Source organism: Lupinus angustifolius, chromosome LG05 (genome assembly GCF_001865875.1).
Source record: "Lupinus angustifolius cultivar Tanjil chromosome LG05, LupAngTanjil_v1.0, whole genome shotgun sequence".
Lineage (NCBI taxonomy): Eukaryota > Viridiplantae > Streptophyta > Magnoliopsida > Fabales > Fabaceae > Lupinus > Lupinus angustifolius.
In genome coordinates this window covers 10,530,491-10,558,134 of record NC_032013.1, presented here as the reverse complement: position 1 = coordinate 10,558,134, position 27,644 = coordinate 10,530,491, and the positions used below count along the sequence as shown (strand labels likewise).

The window sequence follows — 27,644 nt, the reverse complement described above, 5'->3', positions numbered from 1 at the left end:
TAATTCTTTACCGAAATTTCCCAGAAATTCATTTTAGAATATATAATTAATAAAAATATTAATAAAATCTTATAATTCAAAATCGTAAAATTTGCGGTGTTACAATTACTCTATATCAAATGAAGTATGACTTGGATATTCTTTCTAATACAGGTTTCATTATCTCTAAACCTACATCAACACCCATTGCTAAATTTGCTATTCTTCATCAAAATGAAAGCAATAGGTTCTAAAAAATTAACATCCCATTTTCTCAAGATCTATAATTGGGAAAAAAAAAATCAAATCAAATTTTAGACATCAAGATGAATACTCAATCAAAGGTAGAGAAATGTGACGTGTGATTCTATTTCTTCCCCTGTATGCATTTTCGGATGTAAGTAATGGAGAAGGAGCAGAAAAGAAAGTTGAGTTAAAAGCGATAACGTTGTTGGAGTCACAAGTTAATACTTGTTTCTTTCCTTCATGTTGCATTTGATTGTCTTCTATTTTATGATCTCTAAGTTTAGTTGATTTCAATGACACAGGAAGAATACAAGTCAACATTAACCCTGAAAGATAATCACACAATCAACCAACACATATTAGCATAAAATCAATGCCACTTTCAAAATTTTAGCATAAGAGTTAAATAAAATCTAATAAAATAACACTTGTTCTTTCCTTTTTTTTCTAATATATGGGGAATTAAAACATTGAAAAACATATCTCACAATTTAAGGGTGTTTTGTCATTATCAATTATAAGCTATTGTAATTATCAATAGCAATTTACATTATAAGCTATTACTTATGTAAATTATAAGTTAACTAATTTTAAGCTATTGCAACTCAAATATTATATTTTTATTATAGACACAATCATTTCATTATAATTATTATAGAGCATTATAATATTATTTAGTCGACATGATAATATTATTTAGGCAACTCTACTTAATGAGATTAAATATTGGGTGATGTTGTTGTACAATCATTTCACCATAGATCAAGAGCAACTTATATTTACAATTTCAACTAAAAAACAACAAAATCTAAGATATGAGATAAAGTAAAAGGAAAAATACGATAACAACAAACAACATTCAAACCCTTAGTCACATAAGTTGTATTAACTATATGGATCAAACGACAATATATCATATCCAAAATATAAGATAGAATAGGTGCAGTAAATTACCAATTCGGGCAAGACGATTGACCCAACTAGGAATATGATTTCCAGTGAGCTTAACACAAACATCATTGCAAAAATGGTTGCAATTTTTTGTGATCAAATGATAAGCATTCCCTCTATAATGAGTACCAAATTCTTTCATCAAATCTTTCACTTCACTATATCCCATATTTGTTTTACCAATCAATATAGATTTTCTTAACCTAAACTTTTCAGATCTCTTTGGTGTCCCTTCATATATCCCTGATGATGGGGACTCATGTGCCCCAAATGCATATTCAACACTATGCACTGAAACAAAAATTAGAAATTTATTATAATTAAAGAGGATGAATATTCAAATTAGTCTAAAAAATTATAAAATATATTAGAAGGGTGTTTAATCGATAAGTCGATCCCATCTGGTGGGATTGAAATGGTTACGAAATGGTTACCCGAAACAAAATTAAATTGCATATTACAATTAAGTATTGAGAAAGAGGAAAAAATATATTAATTTAATATTATCATATTTAAATATATTTTTTTTTGGTATTACAAAAAAGTATACATTTAAATATATTAATTATTATTCATATAAAATTTGTAATTAGAGACTTGAGAAATAGTAATTATGATTCATTAAAATATGTGTTCCCTTCATATTATTATTTTTCTATTTTTGTGATGTAGAGAATATTTAACAATAACCTAATTTAGCTGTATTCTACACTGTATTTTTGGATAATAAAATTATATGATAACCATATAATCAGATTAATTTTTAATCAAAACCAAACCCACCTAGACTGTTAATTAATTTTCAGGAATTCAAATACTGGTCAAATTTGAACGTTTTTAGTAGGAAACTAGGAATTATAGTAATAAGTCACTCCTATATAAATGTTATTTTAAAATCCTTACTAATCAAGTTTAGATTCTTTTCATAATAAAATTTGAAAAACACATTAATCCCAATCACATACCATTTTCACTCTTATTTGTTTCTAAAATTTAGAAGGGGTAAACATGTTCCTAAAAAATTTCTTAAAATCCAAAAATTTGACCAATATTCAAAATTATCAGCAATCAAATTATGACACTTTTTATCCTTACTCCAAAACAAAAATTAGAAGCACATTTTGTGTTACAAAACCTAACTTAATATTTGCTAAAAAAAATAACAAATTATAAAAACCCATCACTGAATTTTTGTAACATATCACATATTTGAGGTGGGTTTTTGATAAAGATTAAAAATTGCTGAATAATGAATTAAAAAAAATAAAGAAAAATGAAGAACCTTGAACACCAGAGTGATAAATTCCAAGGCCAGCCCAATAAGCACAACCATTGATAGATGCAAGATCATAAACATTCAGGTACACTGGTACTGATCCAGAACCCAAAACGATGTCGTTTTGAGAACTTTTCTTCCAGAACATTATGCGGCATCGTTTTGACCACATTTGTTCACAAATAGAAGAACTAGAGCTAGATAGTGAACAAAGGTAGAGTGATTTTTTTGAGTAAAAGTTTTTAAACTTTGTTACTTTTCTCAATTGGGTATCTGAATTTGGAGACAGAAATTAATAATTGAGAAGAAGAAAAGTGAATTCATTCAGCCTTAAATTAAATTGAAGTTGATTTTGATATAATTCAGAGAGGATATATAGTGTATTAGTGAGTGTTTGTGAGTTTAGTCATTGTAATAAATACATTCAACCTTAAATTCATCACAACAATAACAAATATTTAATATGTGGTGTGTGTTACCTAAATCTAATAAAAGATATTCATTGTGAGTATTAGTTATTTTTTTAATTATAGTCAAAGTAATTTATGATAAGATGATAAAAATATTTCACCCAACTTGTTAACATGAACCAATCCCATATAGGGATAATAAAATTATCAATCTCATAGTTACATACAAAAAATACATAGAAGAGGTATCACAAATAACTTATGGAGAGATACAAATATTATAATATCCGTTTTTCAAATATTCACATATTTATAAATTTATTTTTAATTAAATATTTATATATTATATTTTTTTATAATTATATTTATGTTTATTATTATTTTATAATGAAAATAAATAATAAAGTAAATTTATCATGTAAATTTGTTATTATCATGAATAATTATTTTATATATACTAACAATTGTAAAATATATAAATATACAGCTAAATTTGAAAATTCATTTTATACAAATAAATACCCACCACTCACAAATAAATGCAAGTATAAATATAGGAAAGCATTTTTCAATCTTCCACGTTCTTTGTCATCCCTAGTACATAAGGTAGAGACAAAGTGAATAAAGAGTAGGGCTGGAAACGAGTCGAACAAGAGTTCAGTTCAGTTCAGCTCGATAAGGATTGGTTCAGCTCAAAACTCGACTCGAGTTCGATACGAGTTATTTTTTTAGCTCGAAATCGGCTTGGTTAAAGTTCGTGAATTGTTCGGTTCAGTTCGAATGGTTCCTTTGGACAACTCAAATAATTAATTAAAATTTGAAAAATACTTCAAAAGGTTATATATATACAAATATAATCTTTTTTATATATAATAACAATAAATATAAAAAATAATGTATGAGTCATAATAAACATAAAAATTAGTTTATATAAATGTATATGTATATATATATATATATTATATTATATATATATATCGAGCTAGCTCATGAACCTAATCAGTCAAACTATATCAAACTCAAGTTCGGCTCGTTTATTTAACGAACTCAATTTCTAGCTCAAGTTCAGTTCATTTGGTTCATGAACCAATTTTATCGAGCTAAATAATGAATCGAGTTTCGAACGAATACCGAGTTGGTTCAGTTCATTGTCAACCCTAATAAAGAGGGACAAACTTGTTCAAACTATTTAGATCCATTTAATCCATTGTTCCATGAGAATGTGCTCACCACCCATCTCCTATATTAATATGATTTTTTTATATTTGCTTTTTTACAGGTCTGGATTAGCTCAGATTGAGTCTTGTCCCTTACTAAATCATAAATGCTAATCGTGTTATTTTTTTGAACTCAATCGGGTCTTAGACCTAAAGGTAAACTAAACCCTAGATGTCGATTGGGCAAGTTTTTGAACCCGAACCCGACATACACTCAATTAAATATAATGCATATCTCTTTTAGATGAAATCTTCTCAATATTACTTATGATTATGAATATGTAATTTGACATGAAATGATATATATGTAGATATTTTGTTATTTTGTGACAAATAAATGTTATACTCTCTATATAATTTAATAGACATATACAAACATAACAAGCAGGTAAGTAGAGATGACAAAATGGGCCGCCCGACCCGTTTAGCCCGCGCTCGTAAATGCCCGCAAAAATTTAAGCGGGCGCGGGCATACCTACATTGGTTAACGGACAAAATTCAATGTCCTGCCCGTTTTAAAATAGGCTAACAGGCTTGCGGGCGACCCGTAGACATTGTTAAATAATTTAAAAAATAATAAAATTCATATAATAAATGAAATGAAATTAAATAAAATAGTTGAAGATAAAGAATTAACAAATTTTTTGATATTTTATATGAAGTTTAACAAATCACATTAAATTACAATTTCTTTAGGGATTAAAAATCACATTACATCATAAATTATTTAAAAAAAATTTACTTTTTTCTTAAATTATGTTTATGGGTCGTCCGCATGCCCAACGGAAATGCCCGCAAACTTAGCAGGCAAAACGGGTCGGGCGAAACGGCCAAATGGACAAATTTTATATGCCCTGCCCGCAAAAAAATGCGGGCTATGCAGGCGCGCCCACGGGCAATGCCCTTTTTGCCATCTCTATGGGTAACCATGGGATGGATCGGAACGAATCATACTTATTCTTTACAAAGCCCTAAATATTAATCGGGCTTACTTTTAAACTTAAACTCAATCCTAGACTCGATGAATTTGTATGTCATGATCTTACATATAATAAAACAAGAATACAAATACATAGTTGAATCCATATTCTTTTTCTTTTGTATATCTTAAGAGTAATGATATGATGATCTTATTCAACTAAATCTTGGAATTCCTTAAGGCCTTGTTTGGGAGTGGGGTTTAAGAGGAGAAGGGAAATGATAGCTTTGGAAATCATTCTCCTTGTTTGGGAGTTGGATCAAGAGGATGGGAAGGTTTTGAAGAGTTTTTCAAACCCTCCAAAACCTTCGATGTGTCTATTTTTAAAGTCCCATAATTTGTGATTTTTTGGAGATAAAATGTCAAAATAGTTAAATATTTTAGTAATATTATATAATTATATATTATTGTTCATTTCTCATTGTTAATTACATTTTTAAAGAAAAAATAAAAAATATTCTTATATTATTATTTTTAAAGGTAAGAGCCATGGATGAAATGGAAACTCTCTATATTGGATTGAGTTACAAAGAATAAGGGAATCACCTTTTATATACTACAATGTCTAACTAATAACTAACTAGTTAATCGACTGATTAAACTCTTAATCAATTAACGAAAACAATATTACAACTAACAAACTGAAATCAACTAACAACTTTAACACTTTTTAAATTATTCCAAATATGTTTTAACTATATGATTGTTTAAACCTGTAAAGTAATATTTTATGTTATGCCACTTTTCTTATGTGAGGTCTGAACATGAAATGTAATGTCACATATGTGAAGTGTGAGCTTTAGAATTGAAGATAATGAACCCTCTTATTTTCTTGACTTTATTTATAAAATCTTCTCAACTTTACTATCTTTAAAAGGTGAATTCATATCTTCATACTTATAGGCCTATGTTTCAATAATCACTTCAATAAGTTCCAATAGTTGTGCCTTGTAACCATAGCATGATATCATAATGGTCCAAAAACTAAGTCTATTTATATTTGTTCTGTTCAATTCAATATATGTTGAACTTATCTTTAAAAAGAAGAAAATTATAAATGATTTCCCTAGTCTAACACACCATATGACAAAAATGGCAGCCCAATGTACGAGTCTCCCACCTAGTGGAGTCTGGATAGGTAGATCTATGTAATCTTATCCTCGCAATCTGTTTACAGGATTTGAATCCATGACATCTGGATCATAAGGCAAACAATCTCAATCTTAACACACCACATAGAAATTGTACAAAAATTTCAAGTAACTATTTAACTAGGAAAGAATGAGAATGAGTGTTCTACAAGTATCCTTTTGTTTACAAAACTGATATTGTTTAATTTACTATGGCACCATTCTAGTTGATCTTTTGTTATCCTAGACATTTTCAACACTCTCCAAACCAATTTCATATCCACTTGAGAGAAAAAGTAAAGAACTTGTTCTGTCTCATCTTCATGACACTTCTTAAACTTGTTCAATATGCAACTTCTACTCTTCAAAAGTTCTCTCAGTTTCTTTTCCTTCTGCAAATCCAAATAAGTAACATTTTAGAAACATAGGAACATAACACAACACTTTTCACAAGAGTTCATTTTTAGTGTTTTTTAAGCATTAGACATTGAAAAAGTATGAAACTTTAGAAGCTTTGATTACCTTTTCAAGATTGGTCTGAATCTGCACTAGAAGCTCAAAATCTGTGGAGTTTTGAAGCTCTACTTCAGATTCTTTTAGACCTTTATGTGACGTTGTCGATGTTTCTTTATCGGCTTTTATAAAACGCCAAATTGTTCTGATTGATTCTTCCAAAATCTCTACTAAGGTGTCACTTCTGATGGCATCTTTATCAGCCTCTATTTTTCTGAATTTCTTTTTATCCTTGTAGTTGTCTTCTGCAACCAATTAAGGTTCAATATCCATGAGGAAATGGAACTTTACATAGTCCTCAACATAGCACAAAAAGGATAGTATGATATGAAAATGGAGACAATAAAAGCAACCACCAAATTATGTTTAGAACAAAAGGTTTCCCTAACTAGTATCCCTTAGAGTATTGGATAAAGAATTAACCGTAATAAAAAAGGTGGGCCAGTGCACAGGAATGGCTAATGTGCACAACCTTACTTTCGTTCATGTCACAAGGTAACTCAGCTTATCGTTACGCCGAGACTTATCCTCTTAAAGAATTCGATATTATAAATTTAGATTTAATATATTGAAATTCGAAAGTTGCAAATTTTAAGGGAGATGGTTAGCATAATACATTAGAACAAACACTTAAACTAAATTACAGTACTTTAAGAGTAGTTCTCACCTCTTATTACTGGAACTTGAAGAAGATTGCGCATGACATAACGGTTCTTAGCATAGTTTTCGACCCGTGTACCTTGGAAAGGTTCATCCTCCATAAATCTTTGGAGAAGCACTTGAAATTGTTGAAACTCCCCAGCTACTTTGTTGAACCTTAGCAATCCATACTGATCAGATTCCCATAACTTCAAGGCCTTCTCATATTCCCAGTGAAGAAATTCCCAAGAAAGGCACAATTGTCCAACATACACCATTTCCATGTCATTGTATAATTCTCTTATGAACTTTCTTGTTGGGTCCGGTTCTGCATTTTTAAGTCTGCCAAGGCGGAACCTTTGTGGAAGGATGCTCGCGATTGCCGGAGTAGAGTTCTTGCGGCTTGAAAATGATTGGCATGGTTCCCTTGACTGCAAGAAACCTATAATTTTAAAAATGAGACTTACACAAAAGTATTATGATTTTGATTGTAGTCTTCTTAACCATTATTCGAAATGCAAATGCCACTTGAATTACAAAAGCAAAACATAACCTGCCATGAGAATATCTTTCCTAATAGGACATTAAAATATAAGGTCGGACATTACGATCAGTGCTCTATCGTTGTAGGGGCGGATTACGGATCTACAAGCGACTTGAGGGAGGGGCCGAATATGTTGAGAGGTAGCAGATGCATAAAAACATACGAAGGTATTTAGTAAATATTTATCACATATATATAGGTAATCGTACAAAATATATGCAAGAGGCGAGGTGAGACCAATGCTCGCTCCCGGAATGGATCCGCCCCATTGGACTAGTTTCTTAAGGAAATTAGGCAAAGGTTAGCCATAATAAGAAAGTGTCCAAATGTTAGGCAATAGAAACATGGGAAGCAGAAATCATATGATGATTTAACTGAATGTAAAATATGTATTTGTTTGTTTAATACCGATAAGAGTCGATAACAAGTAAGAGTCCTAAGATTCATAATCATATCCATAGTAGTCATGGTTGGTGAGAATTCTGCTATACAAGGCTAGCATTCATGTATGCAAACAGAAAAATCAAGCATGTGACAGAAAATATTGCTCACTTCTTTGATGGCCAACCCCATACTTTTAATGATTATGATGAGGTAGGTATACATTATTATGTAAGTGGAAAAATTGCTCATGAATTAAGCACACATTATTTTGAAATTCAAGTGAAGATAAAAGAAAATTAAGGTGATGGATAGAAATTACTGACCGATAGCATACATCTTTTGGTAATTTAAGATATCGAATTTCCGCATTCGCTCTTTGTAACTTCTGTAGAACTTAAGAAGCTCATTACCATGCTGCAGTTTTGTATTATCAGTTTTCCATGGCTTTAAGTCATCCATTATCCTTGGAGACTCGGAATCTTCGAGGATGGTAGGTAAACCAGTAGTTCTAACTTTCTTCAGCTCCGTCTTATGTTCTTCAAACATTTCTTGATGTTCCCATAGTGTGTCAAAATTGTTGGAATCATCGATATCAAAATCGGCTAAAGTTTGCAAAATAAATTTCGCAGATTCTTCCGGATTGGAATTGTTAGAATCTTGAAAACCATCATACGAAGACTTTTCTTTGCCCGTCGAGTCTGTTAGACCATCATTTTTTTCATCATGCCTTCTCAATGTGTCAAGCTCAATAGTATTTTCGATCGAAACAATAGAATCTGAGTCAGAGCTTGAACAAATAATACCATCTTCCAAAAGAAAATCATCTATATGAACCCTTTCTGTGAAATTATCAATATTTTTTGCATTACCACTTCCTCCAACATAATATTCTGGCATGAACTTTTTCTCATAAAAGAACTGAGAATTACTAGTATTATAATTCATATTAGTAACCGGATTTTTCAGAAAATCACATTTGTTAGCACTTGTAACAGAAACAGTATTATCAACCCTCTTCAAAAAATCACAACTTTGATCATAACTTCCTTTCGATTCTTCTTCTTCATCAATTTTGTGATTCCAACTTTGATATTGGAACTTGAAAATCAACTGTGTTGTCTCCTCTTCTTCTACTCCTTCCATTTGATTACTTTGACATTGAAGAGTGTGAGTAAAATTCTCAGACTCCAACTCAGTATCTTCAAAAGATTCATTTTTCGCCTCGGAATGATTCAACTCAGTTTCATAGCTTTCATGTGGAAAATTAGAAGAAAAATCTGAGTTCATTGCTTCAGAACTACCATATCTGAAAAATCCAAACAAAATATAAAGATTAACTGAACCATGTAGTTAGTTAAAATTGGTAATGGAAAAAAAATATGAATGCCTTACAAAAATTCTTCTGAAAACCATGAACAGAGTAGTTTGCATATGGATAAGGTTATTAAAGAAATCCTAATAATAATTTCCAAAATAAAGGTTTTATGTGTGAAAAAAACTTTACTATAACCTATAATCACTTAATAAAACAATGGGTATTTCACATAAATCATGTTGAGGAACTTGAAATCCATGAAAAATTCATTCTTTTAGAAGCAAAAAAACAGAGGAAGAGAAAACAGAGGAGGTTCATGCAAAACTATGATGATTTATAACTTTTGAAAAATTCATGAAAAGGAAATAGACAAATATATATACATAGAATTGGATTTAACAGAGATTTGAAATGTTACCTAAGATTGGTTGGGTCGGTGGGTATCACATTTGTTGTTCTACTTTTCATTCTGACTTTTGTTGTTGTTGTCAAAATCAAAACATCATCTTTTGTTTCATTTGAATGTTGCAAATAGTAGAACTGAAATATGATATATGAATCACACTATAATGTCTTTTCATATTCCACTTTAATAATCCATAATAATATTGGATTTAATATGTATACATTAAGAGTGTAAATGTTTTTTACACTGTCAGTTAATCATTCACCATTGATTTATTAAACTATTATTGACTCTTAAATAAAAGTAATACAAATTAATGATGATGTACTAACAAATATAAAAAAATTTACGCTGTCAGTGTGCAGATTCTAAACTCAATAATATTTTGTAAAATTGATAGTTTAAATTGTGATTTAAAGATATGATGTGAATGGTTATTTTGAAGGGTAAATATTATCATATCTCAATCACCAATGAAATTGCTATGTTAAGTTGATTTGTTATTATAATAATAGATAAAATAATATGATAAAGGAAATAAAAGATTTTCATTAATTAAATAATAAAAAATTATTTATTTATAGACCAAATTTAAAGATTGATATTTTTTCTATATATAACTAAAAGTTTAGGTTATTATTAAGGGTGAGTAAGACTTGTCATGCCCCACTAATCGATTTCAACCTAGAGATAATTTGATGGGCCTGAGTTTTAAAAATTAGATTTTATAGGTTTTTGGATGGGTCTTGGTGATGATTCTAATTAGGAGTGAGTAAGACGCAATTTTACATGTTTATCTAATTTGGCCTGATCATGATTGGGTCCAAATAGGATTGAATCTAGGATCGAGTTCGAGCTTTGAAATTAGATTCAGACAATATTTAAAGTCAGGTAAGAGACAAACATGACCTAACAAAAACATATCTCATGATTACTTATTTATCATGTTTGTATATATCTATTTAATTATGTATAGAATAATAATATCTCTTGGTCAAAAATATTATTGATTATCTCATTTTCATTATATATACACGATTAACTATATATATATCATTTCTTATTTCAAGTCACGTATCCATAACAATAAATAATATTTGAAAATCTAAATAAAAAGTGAGTAAGTTCTAGCAATTGTATATGCTCGTAGCGATCCATTATTGAATATTAGTGCATATAATGTCCACTTTAATAGAGTTTAATATTCATATCAGAGTTTTTTTTTACTGTTTTTGTTTTTATTAAGAGTAGCTAATGATTAATACATATATTACAAATTATTTAGTATACAATAATTAGAAATATATGCACTTAGGTTGGATGATGCAACTCTCCCATATAAAGAAAAAAAAATGTATATACGGTAACAAACTCAAATTTATTAGAAATTTTTTAAATTTTAATTGAGTTAATTTTAAATTAAAATAACAATTCACATTCAACCTGACTCAAAACTCAATTAGAAACTAGATAGAAATGGAATTGATTTGAATCACTCCACTCATTTTTACTTCAATGGAAACTAAATAGAAAAAAGTGAGATTGTGTGATTTCACTAAAACTCAGGGATGTTAATATAATTTGCTAAAAAATTATTATCTTTTATTTTTTGAAAGATAAAATTATTATTTCATTGTAAATAAAAAGAAAAAAAATATTATCCCATAATGACTTTGTAATAATACTTTGGTTTCTAATAAGAGAGAAGATAATTATTAGTCAATTTTTATCAATTGAGAAAATGATATAGATAACAATTTTTACATTTTTATTATATTATTTATTGTTTATTTTTAATTATTATTCAGTCTTAAAAAATAATCTAAACAAATAGTCTTTATCCATTATCATAATTTCAAAACTCTAAACATTTTGAGGGACATTTTCGTAATTAACTTGTACTGATTTCCCAAATTACCCTTCATTATTTCTTAAACCCTTGTTTCCTTCTAACTCTAAAACCCTTCAATTTCTTCTTTTCCTTCAACAATGGCAGCACGAATGTTCTGTACCCTGAGAAAAACCCTAACCCACAAACTAATTCAACATCGCAATCACAATCAACTACTACTATCATGTAATTTACCTCGAAGAACATATATCTCTGACATGCGCAAATCAGCGTTTGAAGGTACAATTTTGAGACAAATCCGCCAACAGATTCAATTTGATCTTCAATCCTATCCTACCAAACAGGTTCTTTATTCATCATTATCCATTTTTTCATTAATGGGTTATTCGTGATTCTATGTGTAATGGGTAATTGTCATTTGTTTTGTTAATTGTTCGGAAAAGGATAAAAACTATATTTTTATGGTGTTAATAATTTTTCTGTTGTTATTGGTGGAATAGAGTGTTGTTAATTGTTCGTTGTTATTGATATTAAGATACTTTAGGGAGAAAAAAAGTGATTTTTTTATAAGCTGAACAATGTAGGTTCTTATAAAAGCTGAATTTCAGCTTTTCTTCAGTTTCTGCGTTTTAGTAGGTAGACATGAAACAAAGGGTAATCACGATTCGCTTAATTCCTTTTTTTTTTTTTGAAATGCTTAATTCTGCTCTGTTTCGAGGCTGGAGGTTCTCAAACATGATTATAAGAAGTTCTGTGCAAAAGGGTATCATTTTTAGTTTCTGCCTAAAAATCAGGTTTGAGATCTCCAAAAATTGCTTAGCCAAATGACACTGTGATGTTGGGTTTGGAAGAGTTGTCAGAGCAATATGAAGTATATTTGTTGTTAGAATTTTGGGAAAGATGAATACTTCATATTGTAATTGGTTGGACAGTATTGCTGCTCAAAAGTGATTTCGAGAATTATGTTTTGGAAAAAATATCTTTTTAGGTAGAGTTTGGCGTGCGGCAGGACACAATGGAATGGAATGTTTCATTCTTTTCCATTTGGTTTCACACCCTTTAGTGGAACTAAGGTGTTCTACTTTTTAGCCCCTTGTCTTGTTCTATTTATAAAATGCACTAAACATAGAACTGAACTTCAACTCCCGTTATATTCCGTCCCATTCTAACATGTTACCAAAAGCTACCTTAGACTCTGCCTAAAAATCAGGCTTGAGACCTCCATAATGCTTGGCTAAATGCACTCGGGTAGTGTTTCGTAGTTCGTACATGCGTCAAAACTGGATGCAACATAACATATGTATTCTGTATATGTTTGATGTATTTTTTAAATAGAACATAGTAGGACATAAGATTAAAAAATGGAACACTTTCATTCCACTAAAACGGGTGAAACCAGATAGAATAAAACAGCACATCATGTTCCATCTTGTTCAGTTGGCGTGGCAAAAACTACTTCACTGCTCTTAAACATGGTATTTTGTGATGGGAATCAACATATGAGATTGGATTTCTTTCTAAAAATAATAGGGACAGCTACCTTTTTTTGTTGCATTTCTCTTTCTTAGTTTTTGGAAACTTCCTACCTTTTATTCAGTTGATTTGGGTAAAGTTATACTTTTGAACATGTTTTTTGCAGCCTATTATCAAGTTTGACTCTTTTACGGTGGATGGTCGGCCTGGAGAACGATGTATTAGATTGAATAGACAATACGAAGATGAAGATATTAAAGTTGAAGTCACCATGTTCGATGGAGCCGCTCCTGCTCCAAGTGCAAATGCAAGTGATGGTGTACCCAACTCGGACGATATGCAGCTACACATTACCTTAATTGTTAGCATCTCCAAGGAAGAACGTAACAGGTTTCTCGAAATCGTGTGCTCTGCTTGGCCAGACAGTATAGAGATAAATAGGCTGTTGACGCATACAAATAAAAAGATGTTAGCCGAGCCCTATGCTGGTCCTGAATTCAAGTAGGTTTGTTTATGTTACGAAATGTTAGCTTAGAACTTCAGATGATAGCTAGATTGTTAACACCTTTTTCTGTTGGTTATTGACAGGGATTTGGATGATGAGTTGCAAGATAGTCTTTATGATTTCTTGGAAGTAAGGGGTATAGATGATAAACTTGCCATTTTCTTGCATGATTACATGAAAAATAAGGATAAAACAGAGTTCAGAGGATGGATGGAGAGGGTTAAGTCTTTTATAGAAAGGAAATGACTGGAATTGAAGTTTAAGTGTTCTAGATGAGATAAGCTATTAGATCATATGATATCTCCATGTACTTCGGCACCAAAGTCCGAACCTAATCCCTTTCCGGGTGCATGACTGTCTCTTCCAACAAGTATCGCCCTTAGGAATCGAACATTTGACCTTTTGGTCAATCTGGGAATCCAATGAGACATTAAACCACTAGACCAAACACTTTGTTGGTAGGAGTAGTTTCTCACTACTTTAACAACCTCATATATTCACAATTCTTTCATGTCATAGAAGTATGTATCTTGTGCAATGTTTAAAGCTGGTGATATAATATGTTGTGTTCCTTGGATGCTGATGTTCAAACACTTAAAGATTGTTGAAATATGCAGGGTCTAGTTTTTGAACTTGGTTTTCAGAACTCTAATAACAATATGTTTTTAATTACAAATGGTGATTATGACTAAAACTATTTTGGTGAAATGTAAATAAACTAAATAATTGTCAAAATCTATTATGAGATATGCTACTAATTTGATAAAGGGCATACATAAGAACAGTGATAGCAAAGTAAACCCAGAATAATGATTAAAAAGTGCATACAATATTCCATTTGCCTAACTTAGATGTTGATGTCATTTCAAATTTCACATCCTATCTTTTATTGAGAATTGGTGCAGACAATCTCATATTTGATAATCATAAAAGATCTTGATGAACAAGACTCACTTCTTGCTTTAAAACTTCACCAAAACTAGGAAAAAATAATAGTTTCCATGTTCCATTATATTGGTTCATTTGAGTTTCATTGGTGAAGAGGCCATATTAAAGGTTGGTAACATTTCACGAGAGTAATATTCATGTACGGTTAGTTTAAAGATTTATACATTTATTTGTATTTTTTTTGATGAGTCAATGTCAATAAAAAATGTAAAAAACTTTTATATTATCAGTACATATATCTTTTTCTGATATTTTATTGGATGAATGGTGAAGAGTGAGGTATGCATGCTACCACAAGTAAAATAGACAGCTTAACTGAAGTGCTACATTTGTCAAGAACAAAAGCCAAATTAAGAATCCTTGTCTGAAAACATCACATATCCACTGTTAGTGTGAGATTACTATGATTATTAACTGTCATAATGACCAGATTTTATGTTGGTTTTTATCCTTAATCTCATCATAATACTTATGTTTCATGATTAAAATGTGTTTAGTGAAAACATCATGCTGATCTGTAGCTACAAATCTGTAGGGCCCCTTCAGATATCTTTAGGTGAGAAATACTACTTCTTTTAAAATATATTTCATTTTTTTTACCAAGAAGGTCTAGCCCAATTACAAGATATAAATATTTCTTAAACATGAAGTTAGGATTTCAATTTCACATTGTATATATGGAAAATGTTTTGTTAGGAGAAACAAACACAAAATTGACTACAATAATTTCTACGCTTCGAAGGGAATTAATCTTGGACTATCGACTACAAGATACCTTAGCATACACCTTACTTTCACATGCCCTACCTACTTCTTTTGGTGTCAATAGAGATGGTCCTATTTCTCCAACTGCATTTTGGTGGACCAATCTTACATTAAAAATGACACTTACTAGTATCCAAAAATGTCTATGTACCTTTGTCATACAAAATATACCTTAGATCCAAAGCTAGGATAGAACCTTGACCAAAACATATTTAAAATAGAGAATAAAGTATCTTCTTATACGAAAAGATAAGTTGTCTTCTGTCATTAAAATTATGACGTGTCTCCTATTTTTTTAGTTTTTAGAAATGTTGTTGTAGAAAGTGATTAAATAGGATACATGCCGTAATTTTAGTGGCTAAAGAAAATAACTTATCTCCTAGTACTAGAAGATATTTTATTATCTTTAAAATATCATTAGTCAAGTGAAATTAACTCTACTTTGGTTATTTTCTTATCTAATATATAGAATTGGTTAATGTTTTTGGATGAATCCCTTCAATTTTATCGTTGTCTAATCAATTATTGATCAGTGAAAGAAGTGTTGAAGAATTGCCTCTACAATTAATTGAAAAGGTGTGGCTGCATTTAGTTTGAATTTCTTATGTTATTACAAAATAGGTGACACCCTCAGTATATTCATGGACCTGTGAGGTCGCATGTTAGAAATTACCGGTGACTTGCTCAGTATATGTATGGGTAGCACAACCTCATTTAAGTAGCCAAAATGCCTTTACAGCTTCTAGGAAAAAGAAATACATGAAGACAAAAGAAGAAAAAAGTAATAAAAAAATGAAGTCGAAATCTCTTGGTATGTGAGGCTATGCATTAGCACAACGGTAATGTTGATATCGTATGATTTAGAAGTCACAGGTTCGATTAATGGTTGCATACATCCGCCTCGTACACTAGACTGTCCTATATGGTATGGTATGCCGAAAGTCGGAGAGGAACTAAGTACTTAGAGCTTAAGGGACAAATCAAGCTTTTGCTGCAACTTTTCTTGTCTAGACTTCATATAGGTAATGCTGCCAAACCAATCTTCAAATCCTTCACTCACCAGCCTATTAGAAAAGTTCTCTAATCTTGGAATGCCACTAGCCAAGTATGATCCAGTTTCTGTTCCAACATGAAAATTCCCATATGCAAACTTTTCAGTTGCTGATTGTGAATCCGAAACACGCCTCTTCGACCCGAAAGAGGGTGTTTGATAAGAAGTTTTGTTGATCATAGAATGCACCTGAATTCCAAGAGGTTTGTTATACAAGCCATGTGAAGTCATAGAAGCCATGGTGGAGTAGCTATGTCCAAAATCTACAGAAACTTCAGCAGCAGCACCAATTCTGTATCCTCTTCTTGCGAAATTTCTTTCGCGCTTATGCGCGTTTTGGTGTCCTCCAAGTGCCTGTGAACTATAAAACTTTCTTTGGCAATAGTTGCATGAAAAAGTCCTTGCCTCTTGTTCATTACAATGACTATATTCTGAGGAGTTTTCAGATAAATTTGTATGGAAAGAATTGAGAAGATTGAGTTCTAGCTTTGAGTCATCACTGGAATCTTTGCTATAGAGACTTGGCTCTAGTAGAATATGAGAAGTTGAGTCATGTGAGTGTTCTTGATCTTCCATATGATAAGAAATTTGCAAAGAAATGTTATCTTTGTATTGTGAAAGATGAAGTTTTGTTAAATGATGTAATAACAAAGAAGTGTTGTATGCTATGTATAGAAGTAGATAACACTATTTTACAGTTACAAGGTCTTAATATAGGGATGGAAATCACCTTTCTCAAACAGTATTTCATTCCATGTCCCAAGTCAATTAGAGTGCTCTATTTTATTACTTTTTGCTTTTAAGATTTTTATTTTAGCCCATGTATTAATATATGATTGGCTTAGGACATGAAATGGAACACCGTTAGAGACAGGTGATCCCTATCCTTAATATAGCACAGACCTAAAACTTAAGACATGTGTGTTAGAGAATAAGAGAGAGTGAGAGAATTGTGTTGTATACCACTTTGATTGGAACTTATGAGAAACATCAATGTAACTACCAAATGAATGTTTTTTTATATTAACTTTAGGGAAATGTTGATGGATGTCTTAGGGACATTGTTGGAGATTCAAAAATACAAAAAAAAATGCACTGAAAATTATGCTTTTAGTATTTTACAAGCTTAAACATTACTCCATCGATCTAACAACACGATAATATTATATTATATATTATGTTCATTTATAAAATATTGAGCTCTAAGTTTTTTTTATCATTTCCCTTATGATTGATCATCTTCTTCTTCTAGGAATTGGACTAGCTTATACTTGATTTATTTTCAAATGCCTTCTACTAATCTTCTCCACACATGTCTAAACCACCTAAGGCGTGACTATAACATATTTTTTATAATAGGAGTTACTCAACTTTCTCCTTGATGCATTCATTTTTAATCTTATCTTGTATAGTATGTTCACTCATCCAACGCAATATTTTCGTCTTTGGTATATAGAATCTATTTTTTTGTTGATATTTTATGACTAAACATTTAGTGTCATATAATATTTCAGGTCTTATAGTTGTACGATAAAACTTTCCGTTAAGCTTGAGTAATACCTTTTTATCACAAATATTTCCTCAACCTTTAACTCTACAGTAGAGTTTATCCGCATCTTGTTAAACTTACACAACATACATTTTATTTTACTTCGATTTATACAAAATTTATATGTTTCTAAAAATTTTCTCCATAATTCTAACTTCTCATTTAATTTCCCTCTCGAATCTCCTACAAAGACAATATCATTTGCATAAAGCATATAATCCTGTTTTGTGGACACAGGCTAACATGATCCTTAACTTTATTTGTCTTGCCAAGTGTCTTCCTTGGATTGGTATATTCATGAAATTAGATTATGACAATATGAAAATCCAAGATGATAATATCAATATCCTACTTTTGAATTTCATAATAATAATAATAATAATAATAATAATGTAGTATCTTAGAATGGACTTGTCTTATAAAAGGTGTGGTATTCTTAATTTCTTACCATGGTGGTGGATTTTGCTGTATCTTCACATAAACTCTTCTGTCTTTCTCATGCATTATTGTTTTGCTCATCTCATCATAGCAAATAGACTTTGTCCACATTGTCACTAAATTTACCAGTAACATGAGTGTAACACTCATATCACTTTAATCATTTGGATTTATCTCCTATGAAAAAAGTGGTAAATAAAAAAATAAAATAAAAAATTAAAAGTTTAATAATTAAGTGTTTTTCTAACCAATCACATCAAGTGACACATGAGGTGACACATTTTGTGGGATAGAAAATGTGATCCCCTCATTAACCTTGGATAAAGATCACTCATCTCCAACAATATGTCATTTTTTGTCTCAAACCAATTATATATTGATATGTGAATAAAAAAATTAAAAACAAAAACTAAAAAAATAATATATGTATTACTTGTAAATATGAGTACTATAGGAGATGTTTTGAAGTTTGAGCATTAATTTGGTTGGTAAGAAATTTGCATTAAAAATGTGGGGTTTATGTCACCAAACTTTATCACCTGTCATTGAACCAACCACTACCTAAATTGTTCACTGTTTTCCTTAGCTCGTGCAAGAAATTGATTAATAAGACAAGTAAATGTCACAAGTATTTATCTTCCTGAGTTCCTTCATATAAATTAGAGGAGATATTCACTTACTCCAAAATTAAGTTTTTTTAAATTTATTTTTCATTCTGGTCATCAATTCTATAAAAATTTAATAATTTCAATTAGCAAATAATCTAAATCATTAGATATATATAAAATTAATGACTAAGATAGTTGAAATAAGTGGATCCCAAGTCTATAAATAATAGCTAAGAAATAATGGCAGTTTGGTTAGCTGATCTCTTCTTAAACTTATTAGATAGAGGAAATTAAGATGAACTTAGACGATATTTTAAGTTATAGCAATTTTAGTCAGAAAATAGAAGAGTGTATAGGATGTATATTTTGATTGATTGAAAAATAATACAAAAGAGTGTTGTTTATATACAGTGTCTTGTAAAGCAAGCAATGCAACTAACCTAGCTAATTCAATAACAAACTAATAAACACATGTTGTAAAACAATTTCAACATGTGTCAAATGTGTTAAATATACCATTACAAAAATCATTCAACTAATGTTTGACTTGATTTTCTAACAAATTAATTGATTAACTGTTATTGCTACTGTCTTATTTCAGCTTGCTTTCCAAAGTAACTTTATTTTCCAATATAAGTTGCAATTATAGGTGTGTTTATCAAAATTTAGTACTATTAAAAAATGTAATATCTATGATGCAGTCACAATTACATTTAGGTTACAATTTACAATTTTAAAGAATATCAAAATTTTAACCTTGCAATTTCCATTGTAGTTGCGATACACATTTAAACAACCTTGGGCTTAATTATATTTTACAAAAAGAACTACATTTAACACTCTATTGTGACTCAATTGTCATCACACTTTCACTTGCCAATGAAATTGTAATTATAATTGGCTTGGGGTAGGTAAGTGGCTTTTGAAGAAGGAGTGTCAAATGTATTAAGATAAATGATAGATGAAAGCAAATAGAAGGCTTGAGAGTCATTTCATAAGTGTATTTTATGACTTTTAAACATTCTATTTCCCTTTCTTTTCTACCAAAATCCAATTTGCAAACAGACCCTTAAGGTAACTTAGTGTAGTTATATTTATCAATGTTGTGAAACCCGAGCTAGACGTTAAACTAGAAGAGGTCTCATATCAAGTTTAAACAGTCCGATCGGACCTGTGATTTAATATATAATATATAATTATGTATAATTATATTGAAATAACATCTGTTTAATATTTTTTTGAATCGGAGTAAAATAAAAGATTAAATTAGTCTTCCGTTTTTTTAATTTTAAGTAACATGTCTGATTTACTCTCGGGTTATTCCGATTTAACCAAATTTAACACGGTTGGACTGAAATTTTCTCGATTCAAAGTGGTCTGATTCTTATTCGATTAAGACTGCAAACAGAGTCATTTTCAAGTTTGTTAATGGTCAAACTGGTTGGATCACCTAGTATAGTCTACTACTCACAATAGTGATATTTACTACATATGACCTCCACAACTATTTCATAAATATTTGTAAAAAATATTAAAAGTTAAAACCTTGGGACAAAACTTTCATAATATATACATGGTCATGTTGTACCAAGAAAAAGGCCCATGGCAAATATATTTTGTACAGAACACTTGATTCAAGTATGTTTATATTTTATCACCCCCTTGATTATGAAATATGTTCCCGTTGAAATTTGGTTTCAAGTGTCACACATTGCTATGCTTAATTTTTACTTATAGAGATCTCATAGTTTACACTTTATATGAATCACAAACTATGGTAAGTTAAGCAACATTATCCATAGCAATTACCTTTTCATAATTGGATATGGGTCCTCTCTCATGTTTTTTCTTTTATTTATTTGTTATGATGATGATAATGATCAGTGATAATTGAAGTGGAATTTCATAAAGTTTGACATGTAAAATTGTCATCTAGAACAAAAATCTGTCATAAAACTTATTAAATAGAGAAAGATGCTATATGATAAAATAAAAATCTTAAATAATTTATTGCACTAACCCATTTGGTTCGTTGGATCTGAGAAAATAAATGACTGAGATTAAGTGTAATTAGTATAAACGAAACTTAGGTGTAAACGAATCTCTCCTCATGTATAAATAAATAAAAATAGGAAAGCTATGCATTTTGATTTATTGCTTGCTTTTTTTTAGAATAATACTAGTTTACTCCAAAATAAAGAATCACTCAAATTATTGTATTGCTTGTATATTTACAAAAACATTTTATAAGTAAATAATCATGGTGCTTGACTATTCGAAGCAAGAACCATATATATATAGGTTGAACCACATAGCAAGAAAAAAGTACTTTTAGAATTCACTAGCATCATGTATCCAACAAAAATGAATTAACTAAGCACATGTTAGATAAATTAATCCAAAAAATGATGTAACTATGCACAAATCAGGCCATACTTAATCGTTAATCTAATCTTAACAATGCTAATCAGGCAATACTTGTTCAGAATGCATGACTATCTCTTCTAACAAGTATAATTCATAGAAATTGAATCTCTAACCTTTTGATCTTTATGGAAATCTAACGAGATCTTACACCACTAGACACAACATAAGTAATTAAAGCTGCACGGTTGGCTTGAAAAAGCACATGCATTGTGGTACCTAGCAAAGAATGAATTGTTTGACATATGATGATGGATAAGTAACAACTTTTCATATTGTTTAACTCTTGTGTTTGTTCTTATGAATTGTGGTATGATTTTTCCACTTTCCACTTTCCACTTTCCACATGCTACAATCAATGAAATTGAACCAAGAAATACAACTTTTTTGTGTGTGTGTGAGTGTGAATAAGTTCTGATACAAGGATTAACAATAAAGAAGAAATGAACAATACACAAAGTACTAAAGACAATAGTAATACACAAAGAAGATACAAGAGTTTAAACACAAGGATGAAGACCCTCCAAAGCAAAGAATTTCATTTTGTTAGCCAGTAAATGAAAATGAGAAATGTGCATACTGATGCAACAAGAGAAAGTATAAGGGTATCCATTGATTTTCTTCTCTTTATTGCAGAAAGTATGTTATTTACCTGCAACATTATTCAAAGTCATGCATTTTTCATTAAACAACATCCATGTAGACTAAAAACTTCAGAACACCGGATCATGTAAATGGTCAGAAGGAAAATGATTAAAACACGAAAAACCAAGATGATAAGAGTCATACTGTTGGGAGGCGACTGCTCATATTGCTGAGCTTAGAATTGATGCCACCGAAAGTTGAACGCTGGAAGACAAGTGTGCCAAGTGTTGCTTGTGCTTGTGAAATAACACTGTCCATCTACACCAAAATAATTGGCAGAACAGTTCAAAACAAGATTACCACATTTGAACATCAGAAGCCGAAACAAATTTTTAAGAGTAAAAACAGAAGGCTAGTTGGAAAATCAGTTCTTTATGCTTGACATGTGCCCTATATCAAAGAACGCCTTAAATATTCGATAATGGTTTATTCTAATATTCCAGTACTAATCCCACGGAACCAGATTCTTGGGAATATCCAAATACGATATATCTTATATCATCTAAAAGGAAAAGTTCTGATAAGGTTCATATATAAAATCATTCCACTGGGAATATAATACGAGGATAGAAAAGAAAAAGAGCAACACTTCATATCAAAAAAGAAAAATAATTGCTGACCTGTCCTGTACTTCGGCTGATAGAAGCATGCTCTTTTAGGAGTGCAAGCTGTTCAGATCCTCCACCTTCTTCCAAGTCTAATCTTGACCGATCGAATTCTTTAAAATCCTCAAGCAGTGATGCGTGTTCTTGCTTAGCTCGAAGACTAGAGCGAAGACGATAAAACTCCTGCAGTTCAATTACGCCGAGTTGTAGGTTTTAAAGGTCAAAGAAATAAACTATCAAACAAAATACTTAAAAAAAACAATGTTAACATGCAAACTAAAAACTAGAATTGATGCCAAATATAAAAGTAAATTACAGAAATAATAAGACTAAGAAAATCTGTATCAACTAGCATATATCATAAGACTCTAAAGGAAAGCGGGATCCAAAATAGGGAACGAGGGTAGGCGGTTTGGTATAATCACAACTTCACAAGTTTAAGGTTATAGCAAAAAAATACGCGAACAAAGTTTACCACCAAATTTTCATATCCTTCAGCAGTAAAAAGGGATTAGTTTTACACCATTCACTTATAAAACCATTTTGATAAACTTCATACATTTTTACTTCCCACTGGTGGAAGTAAAGAAGGCGAATTTATTTATATCAAATCCCTCAGTTGCAGAATAAACCATTGGCATTGAGGTGCATGAAATATGTATCCTTATTTGCATTTAGAAAGCAACTGAAAATAGTTAAAGCACCATAAAGGGCATAGGCTTTCACGAAACCATTTGGAGTAACGCAAGCTGACACTATAAAATACCTGGGTTAGATCTTGAAGAATTTCTTGGTGTCTAGTCAAGGTATGAGAAACCATTTCTGATCCACCAGATGATACCCAAGCTTGCATCTGTGAGTTTACTTGTTGGAGTTGCTTCAGTAATTGTTCAATCCAAGTTTCTAGATCACTCTCTGCAGAATCAGCTTTTATAGAAGCATTAGTAGAAACCAATTTACGATAAGAACTCATCCGCTCATCCAGCTGGGCTTCAAGTTTTCTCGCCTGCAAAAGATTGAGGAAAATTTCCATCTATCAATCATTTGCCTAAGAAAACAAAAAATATATATACCTATAAACTAGGTAGAACCACAAAGGACGACAATTCCATCATTCAAATATATAAAATTGCATAAGTTTTTTCTCTTCATAATTTCCATTATGATGAATTGATTTGATGATGGTGTCAAGGAATATAAATCAAGTTATGAACAGGCTAAAAGACACCTAGTTCGCAATCTAAAATGTTTAGTATATAGGGGAACTTGATGTCCAAAACAGAACTATACGATTCACATGCTTGTAAAAGTCTAATAGAACAAGTCAACACAACTAGAATCCCATATGTATTATTATGTAAGTTTACCATCTGTAATCTAGCAAACACTCATGCTTCGAAGAATCAGTTTCCATATGTATTGTAACAAGGTCACTATTCTAATTTCTACCCATTGTAGACTGTATGGTATAAACAAGAGACAAAAATCTAGAAGCCTATATCTAAAGAAATCCACTGTTTTTTTAACTATTGCATCATTCATCGCCAAAATGTAACCACAAACCAAATAGAAGAATTGCTATAGCTTAAACTTAACTAGTATGTCATTTGAAATCACTTCATGTTTTCTAAACTCCATGTTGCGAATCAAGAAACAATATCCCTACAGCTATATCGTCAATCACCTGGTTATCACAGAACCTTTTCGATTTTCGTTAATAATTACAAAATCCCCGGGAAGGGGGATGAGAAGAGCAAATAAAAACATCTATTTGTCTGATCATGTTCATTCTCTGTGCTGCAGATCACCATACACAGAACCTAATTCCCCAATCAAAATAAGTATTCTTCTATGTAAACTACCAATCCTATACCGAATGAACCTAAATCTAGTTTTAAAATTCTCATTCAAATCATTTTAAATATTCACAAGTCAAGCCCTTAGCAATTAAACTGAATATCAGAGAGTATGCCATTGTGAACCACAAACTACAAAGCATATTTAATAGGAATGCAGTTCAACACGTTTTACATTATTATGACAAGGTCTCTAAAGTGAACCTGTTACATGGCACATAGAACGGCAAATTCAGGACACCGTATGCAAGGTTAATGAGCATATTAAGGTCCCTTCACTTAAAAATAGTTTTCTTCACTACTAAAAACCTACTGTTCTATAAACCGAGAAAGTTGAGTGCAAAGATAGTAAAAAGGTAGAAGCTACTCTCATGAATTACCCATCACGGACAAAAATGAAACCCCGTCACTTTGAATCAAATTAGGAATGCCTCTATCTAACCTAACATCCTATATGAAGTGAACCTAAATCTAGGAACAAAATTCTCATCCAAATCATTTCAAATATTCACAATTCAACCCCTTAACAATGGAAAACTGAAAACACTCACAATTTGTAATTTCTTTACTTGCAAGTCTTTCTTTAAGGTGAATCAAGCATGCAGCCTATAGAATAGTGAATTCGGTATGCAATATGGAAGATTAACCAGAAAACATAGTAACTATGCTACAAAATATAAATCAAACACTGCACCTCTCAAAATGGATCTCGATCCACCACCAAAACAAGAATTTATAACCCCAATTCATCAAATTAAGCTCCCCTCTCAACAATTATAAAAAAATAGCTTTTTTCCCTACTGAAAACCTATAATTCTATAAACAAATCAAGTTAAAAGTAAAGATAGCAAAAGGGTATAAGCTAATCCGAAGAATTCACCTAATCACCGACAAAAATGAACAAAACCCAGATTAAAAAATCGAACTTTAGCACAAGGGACATTGAAATTTGACATACCCATATGATAATTGTTTTTGGGTTTAATTTAGACATAACTAAAAAAAACAAAAAAATGGAAATGAATGAAGGAGAAAAGAATAACTTGAACCTGTTTGCGAAGAGAATCCCAGGAAGTAGGAAGATCCATAATCTCCATGGAAGAGAAAAGAAAAGATGTTGAATAAGAGTGAAATTGGAAGAAGAGAATTAAGGGATTGGGTTATGATGATGGTTGTTTGAAGATCAAGATCAAATAATTCATTCTTTTCTTAATTCCAATTTGCTTTAGTTTAGTTTAGTTTAGTTTAGTTAGACTTTGCTTTTTCCTTACAAATGAAGCAATGCTTACCTATAACTTGTCTTTTCACATTATAATTAGAGTCCAGATGTTGTTGATTGCAGTAACTGTTGTGTGTATTGTGATTGTGGTTATTGTGACCATTGCTATGTGGACTGTGATTGTTGAAGTGTGAATTATTTTATGATTAAAAAATTATTTTTGAATTTGATGCGACCTAATACGGTACAATGTGATTGTGTTACAGCATGATACGGTTACGTTGCTGCCCGATACGACCGTATCAATGTGATTCGGAATCACACCGCTATTGCGATATAATGCGGTTGCGGCAGTCACCGCAACCACAATATTATAGTCGCATCGCAATATTGTGGACGCAATTTAAATCACTATCCCGACCTGTAGGTGTTAAAATTCGTAGGAGTATGGGCATGACAAATAGTCAGTGTTGTTAGAATCGGACCGGACGGTCCGACCGGTCTCACCGCTAACCGAACTTGAAAACGACTCTGGTTTGCCGTCTTAACCGAATGAGAGTTGGACCGCTTTGAATCGGAAAAAATCTAGTCCGACCATGTTAAACCGGATTAACCCGGGAAGTAAACCGGACGACTCACTTAAAAATAAAAAAATGGGACAATGTTCTAATATTTTGTTTTACTACGGTCCAAAAAAGATAAATATGTGTTATTTCAATATAATTATAATAATTATTAATTATATAAAGTTTTACATTTATATATAACTATATATTTATAAATAAAAATTATTAATTATGTACGAAATCACCCGGTCAGACCAGACAGTTTAACCGTTTAAACCGATTAAACCTAATACGAGACCTCTGCCAGTTTGACGTCCTGCTCGGGTTTCACAACACTGTATAAATAGTAACCTATCCGTTTTAGAAACGAAATATTCAAAGTTTCAAACTACTCATATCATATAATATATATGTAAACGCGTTATATAGAATTACTTTAATATGTTGTTGAATTTATATTTTTAAATTTGAATAGTCTAATTTGATAGTTAGACTTGAAGGTGGTGTAAATAATATTGTTTTAGTTGTTGTTTTTTCGGCTAACATGTACATGAATACAAAATGTTAAAAAGTAACTCTTCAAGAAAGTTATTTTTTCAAATTCCAAAACACCTAATAGATACTCGTGTGTATATTGTATCCACAAATACCTGTTAAAACTTGTAGAAAATACACAAGCATATATATGTGGGTACGAGTTTATGAGTAAAAATTTTCTTTTATAGAATATGTAGCGAGTAGCTATTACATGTGTGCTCGTATCTGTTGATTCTTGTTGTATAATTCAGTTTTGTTAGTTAGTGAAGCTTATTATTTTTAGATTGTTAGTTAGTTAATCCTTACTATAAATAGTAGAGCCTACGCATTGTAAAAATTGAATCATCCTTCTCTTCCATTGATAATAGTAATACACAAGTATTCAGTGTACTCTCTTTATTCCATTTCATTCCTTCTTCTTCCTTCTCTGTTCTGTTCTTCTTCTTCTTCTTAATCCAACAGTGGTATCAACAGCTTTGTAGGAGTGGATTCTGTGTGAATCTTCCAAGAGAACCTGGGTAGGTGTTATCATGCACAGCAGAGGCAACACAGAGATGACAAACAATGGTGGTTTCTCGTTGACACTTCCTGTCTTGGATGGCAAGAACTATGAT

The 27,644-nt window shown here is 30.9% G+C and overlaps 6 protein-coding genes across 9 annotated transcripts in view; 1 reads left to right on the top strand and 5 right to left on the bottom strand.

The window, feature by feature from the left end:
• LOC109347752 (protein RAE1-like) overlaps nucleotides 1-627 on the bottom strand; it is an 8,599-nt gene extending 7,972 nt beyond the window's left edge. The window contains exon 1 of the mRNA XM_019587793.1: nucleotides 606-627. The gene's annotated coding sequence lies outside the window, so the exon portion shown is untranslated. The remainder of the gene's footprint in view (nucleotides 1-605) is intronic.
• LOC109346984 (deSI-like protein At4g17486) lies at nucleotides 301-2,600 on the bottom strand. Its single transcript, XM_019586723.1, has 3 exons — nucleotides 2,459-2,600; nucleotides 1,180-1,467; nucleotides 301-551 (listed from the first exon to the last, which is right to left on the bottom strand). Exons 1-3 carry the CDS (start codon nucleotides 2,598-2,600, stop codon nucleotides 301-303), a joined length of 681 nt encoding a protein of 226 aa, XP_019442268.1.
• Nucleotides 6,234-10,128, bottom strand: LOC109347751. 4 transcript variants are annotated; one of them, XM_019587791.1, is made up of 6 exons: nucleotides 10,002-10,128; nucleotides 9,243-9,574; nucleotides 8,592-9,092; nucleotides 7,369-7,782; nucleotides 6,711-6,946; nucleotides 6,234-6,580 (listed from the first exon to the last, which is right to left on the bottom strand). In XM_019587791.1, exons 1-6 carry the CDS (start codon nucleotides 10,049-10,051, stop codon nucleotides 6,326-6,328), a joined length of 1,788 nt encoding a protein of 595 aa, XP_019443336.1. In that variant the 5' UTR covers nucleotides 10,052-10,128; the 3' UTR covers nucleotides 6,234-6,325. The 4 variants fall into 4 exon arrangements, with proteins under 4 accessions (XP_019443336.1, XP_019443333.1, XP_019443334.1 ...); XM_019587788.1 differs by having other exon boundaries at nucleotides 8,592-9,574; XM_019587789.1 differs by having other exon boundaries at nucleotides 8,592-9,517.
• Nucleotides 11,902-14,403, top strand: LOC109347753 (uncharacterized protein At2g39795, mitochondrial-like). Its single transcript, XM_019587794.1, has 3 exons — nucleotides 11,902-12,185; nucleotides 13,481-13,815; nucleotides 13,903-14,403. The coding sequence occupies exons 1-3, from the start codon at nucleotides 11,979-11,981 to the stop codon at nucleotides 14,063-14,065; spliced, it is 705 nt and encodes a 234-aa protein (XP_019443339.1). The 5' UTR covers nucleotides 11,902-11,978; the 3' UTR covers nucleotides 14,066-14,403.
• On the bottom strand, nucleotides 16,119-17,294 carry LOC109347755 (zinc finger protein 1-like). Its single transcript, XM_019587796.1, has one exon. The coding sequence runs from the start codon at nucleotides 17,157-17,159 to the stop codon at nucleotides 16,494-16,496; it is 666 nt and encodes a 221-aa protein (XP_019443341.1). The 5' UTR covers nucleotides 17,160-17,294; the 3' UTR covers nucleotides 16,119-16,493.
• Nucleotides 22,030-25,988, bottom strand: LOC109347754 (Golgi SNAP receptor complex member 1-1-like). Its single transcript, XM_019587795.1, has 5 exons — nucleotides 25,758-25,988; nucleotides 23,619-23,858; nucleotides 22,868-23,035; nucleotides 22,392-22,505; nucleotides 22,030-22,254 (listed from the first exon to the last, which is right to left on the bottom strand). Exons 1-5 carry the CDS (start codon nucleotides 25,803-25,805, stop codon nucleotides 22,141-22,143), a joined length of 684 nt encoding a protein of 227 aa, XP_019443340.1. The 5' UTR covers nucleotides 25,806-25,988; the 3' UTR covers nucleotides 22,030-22,140.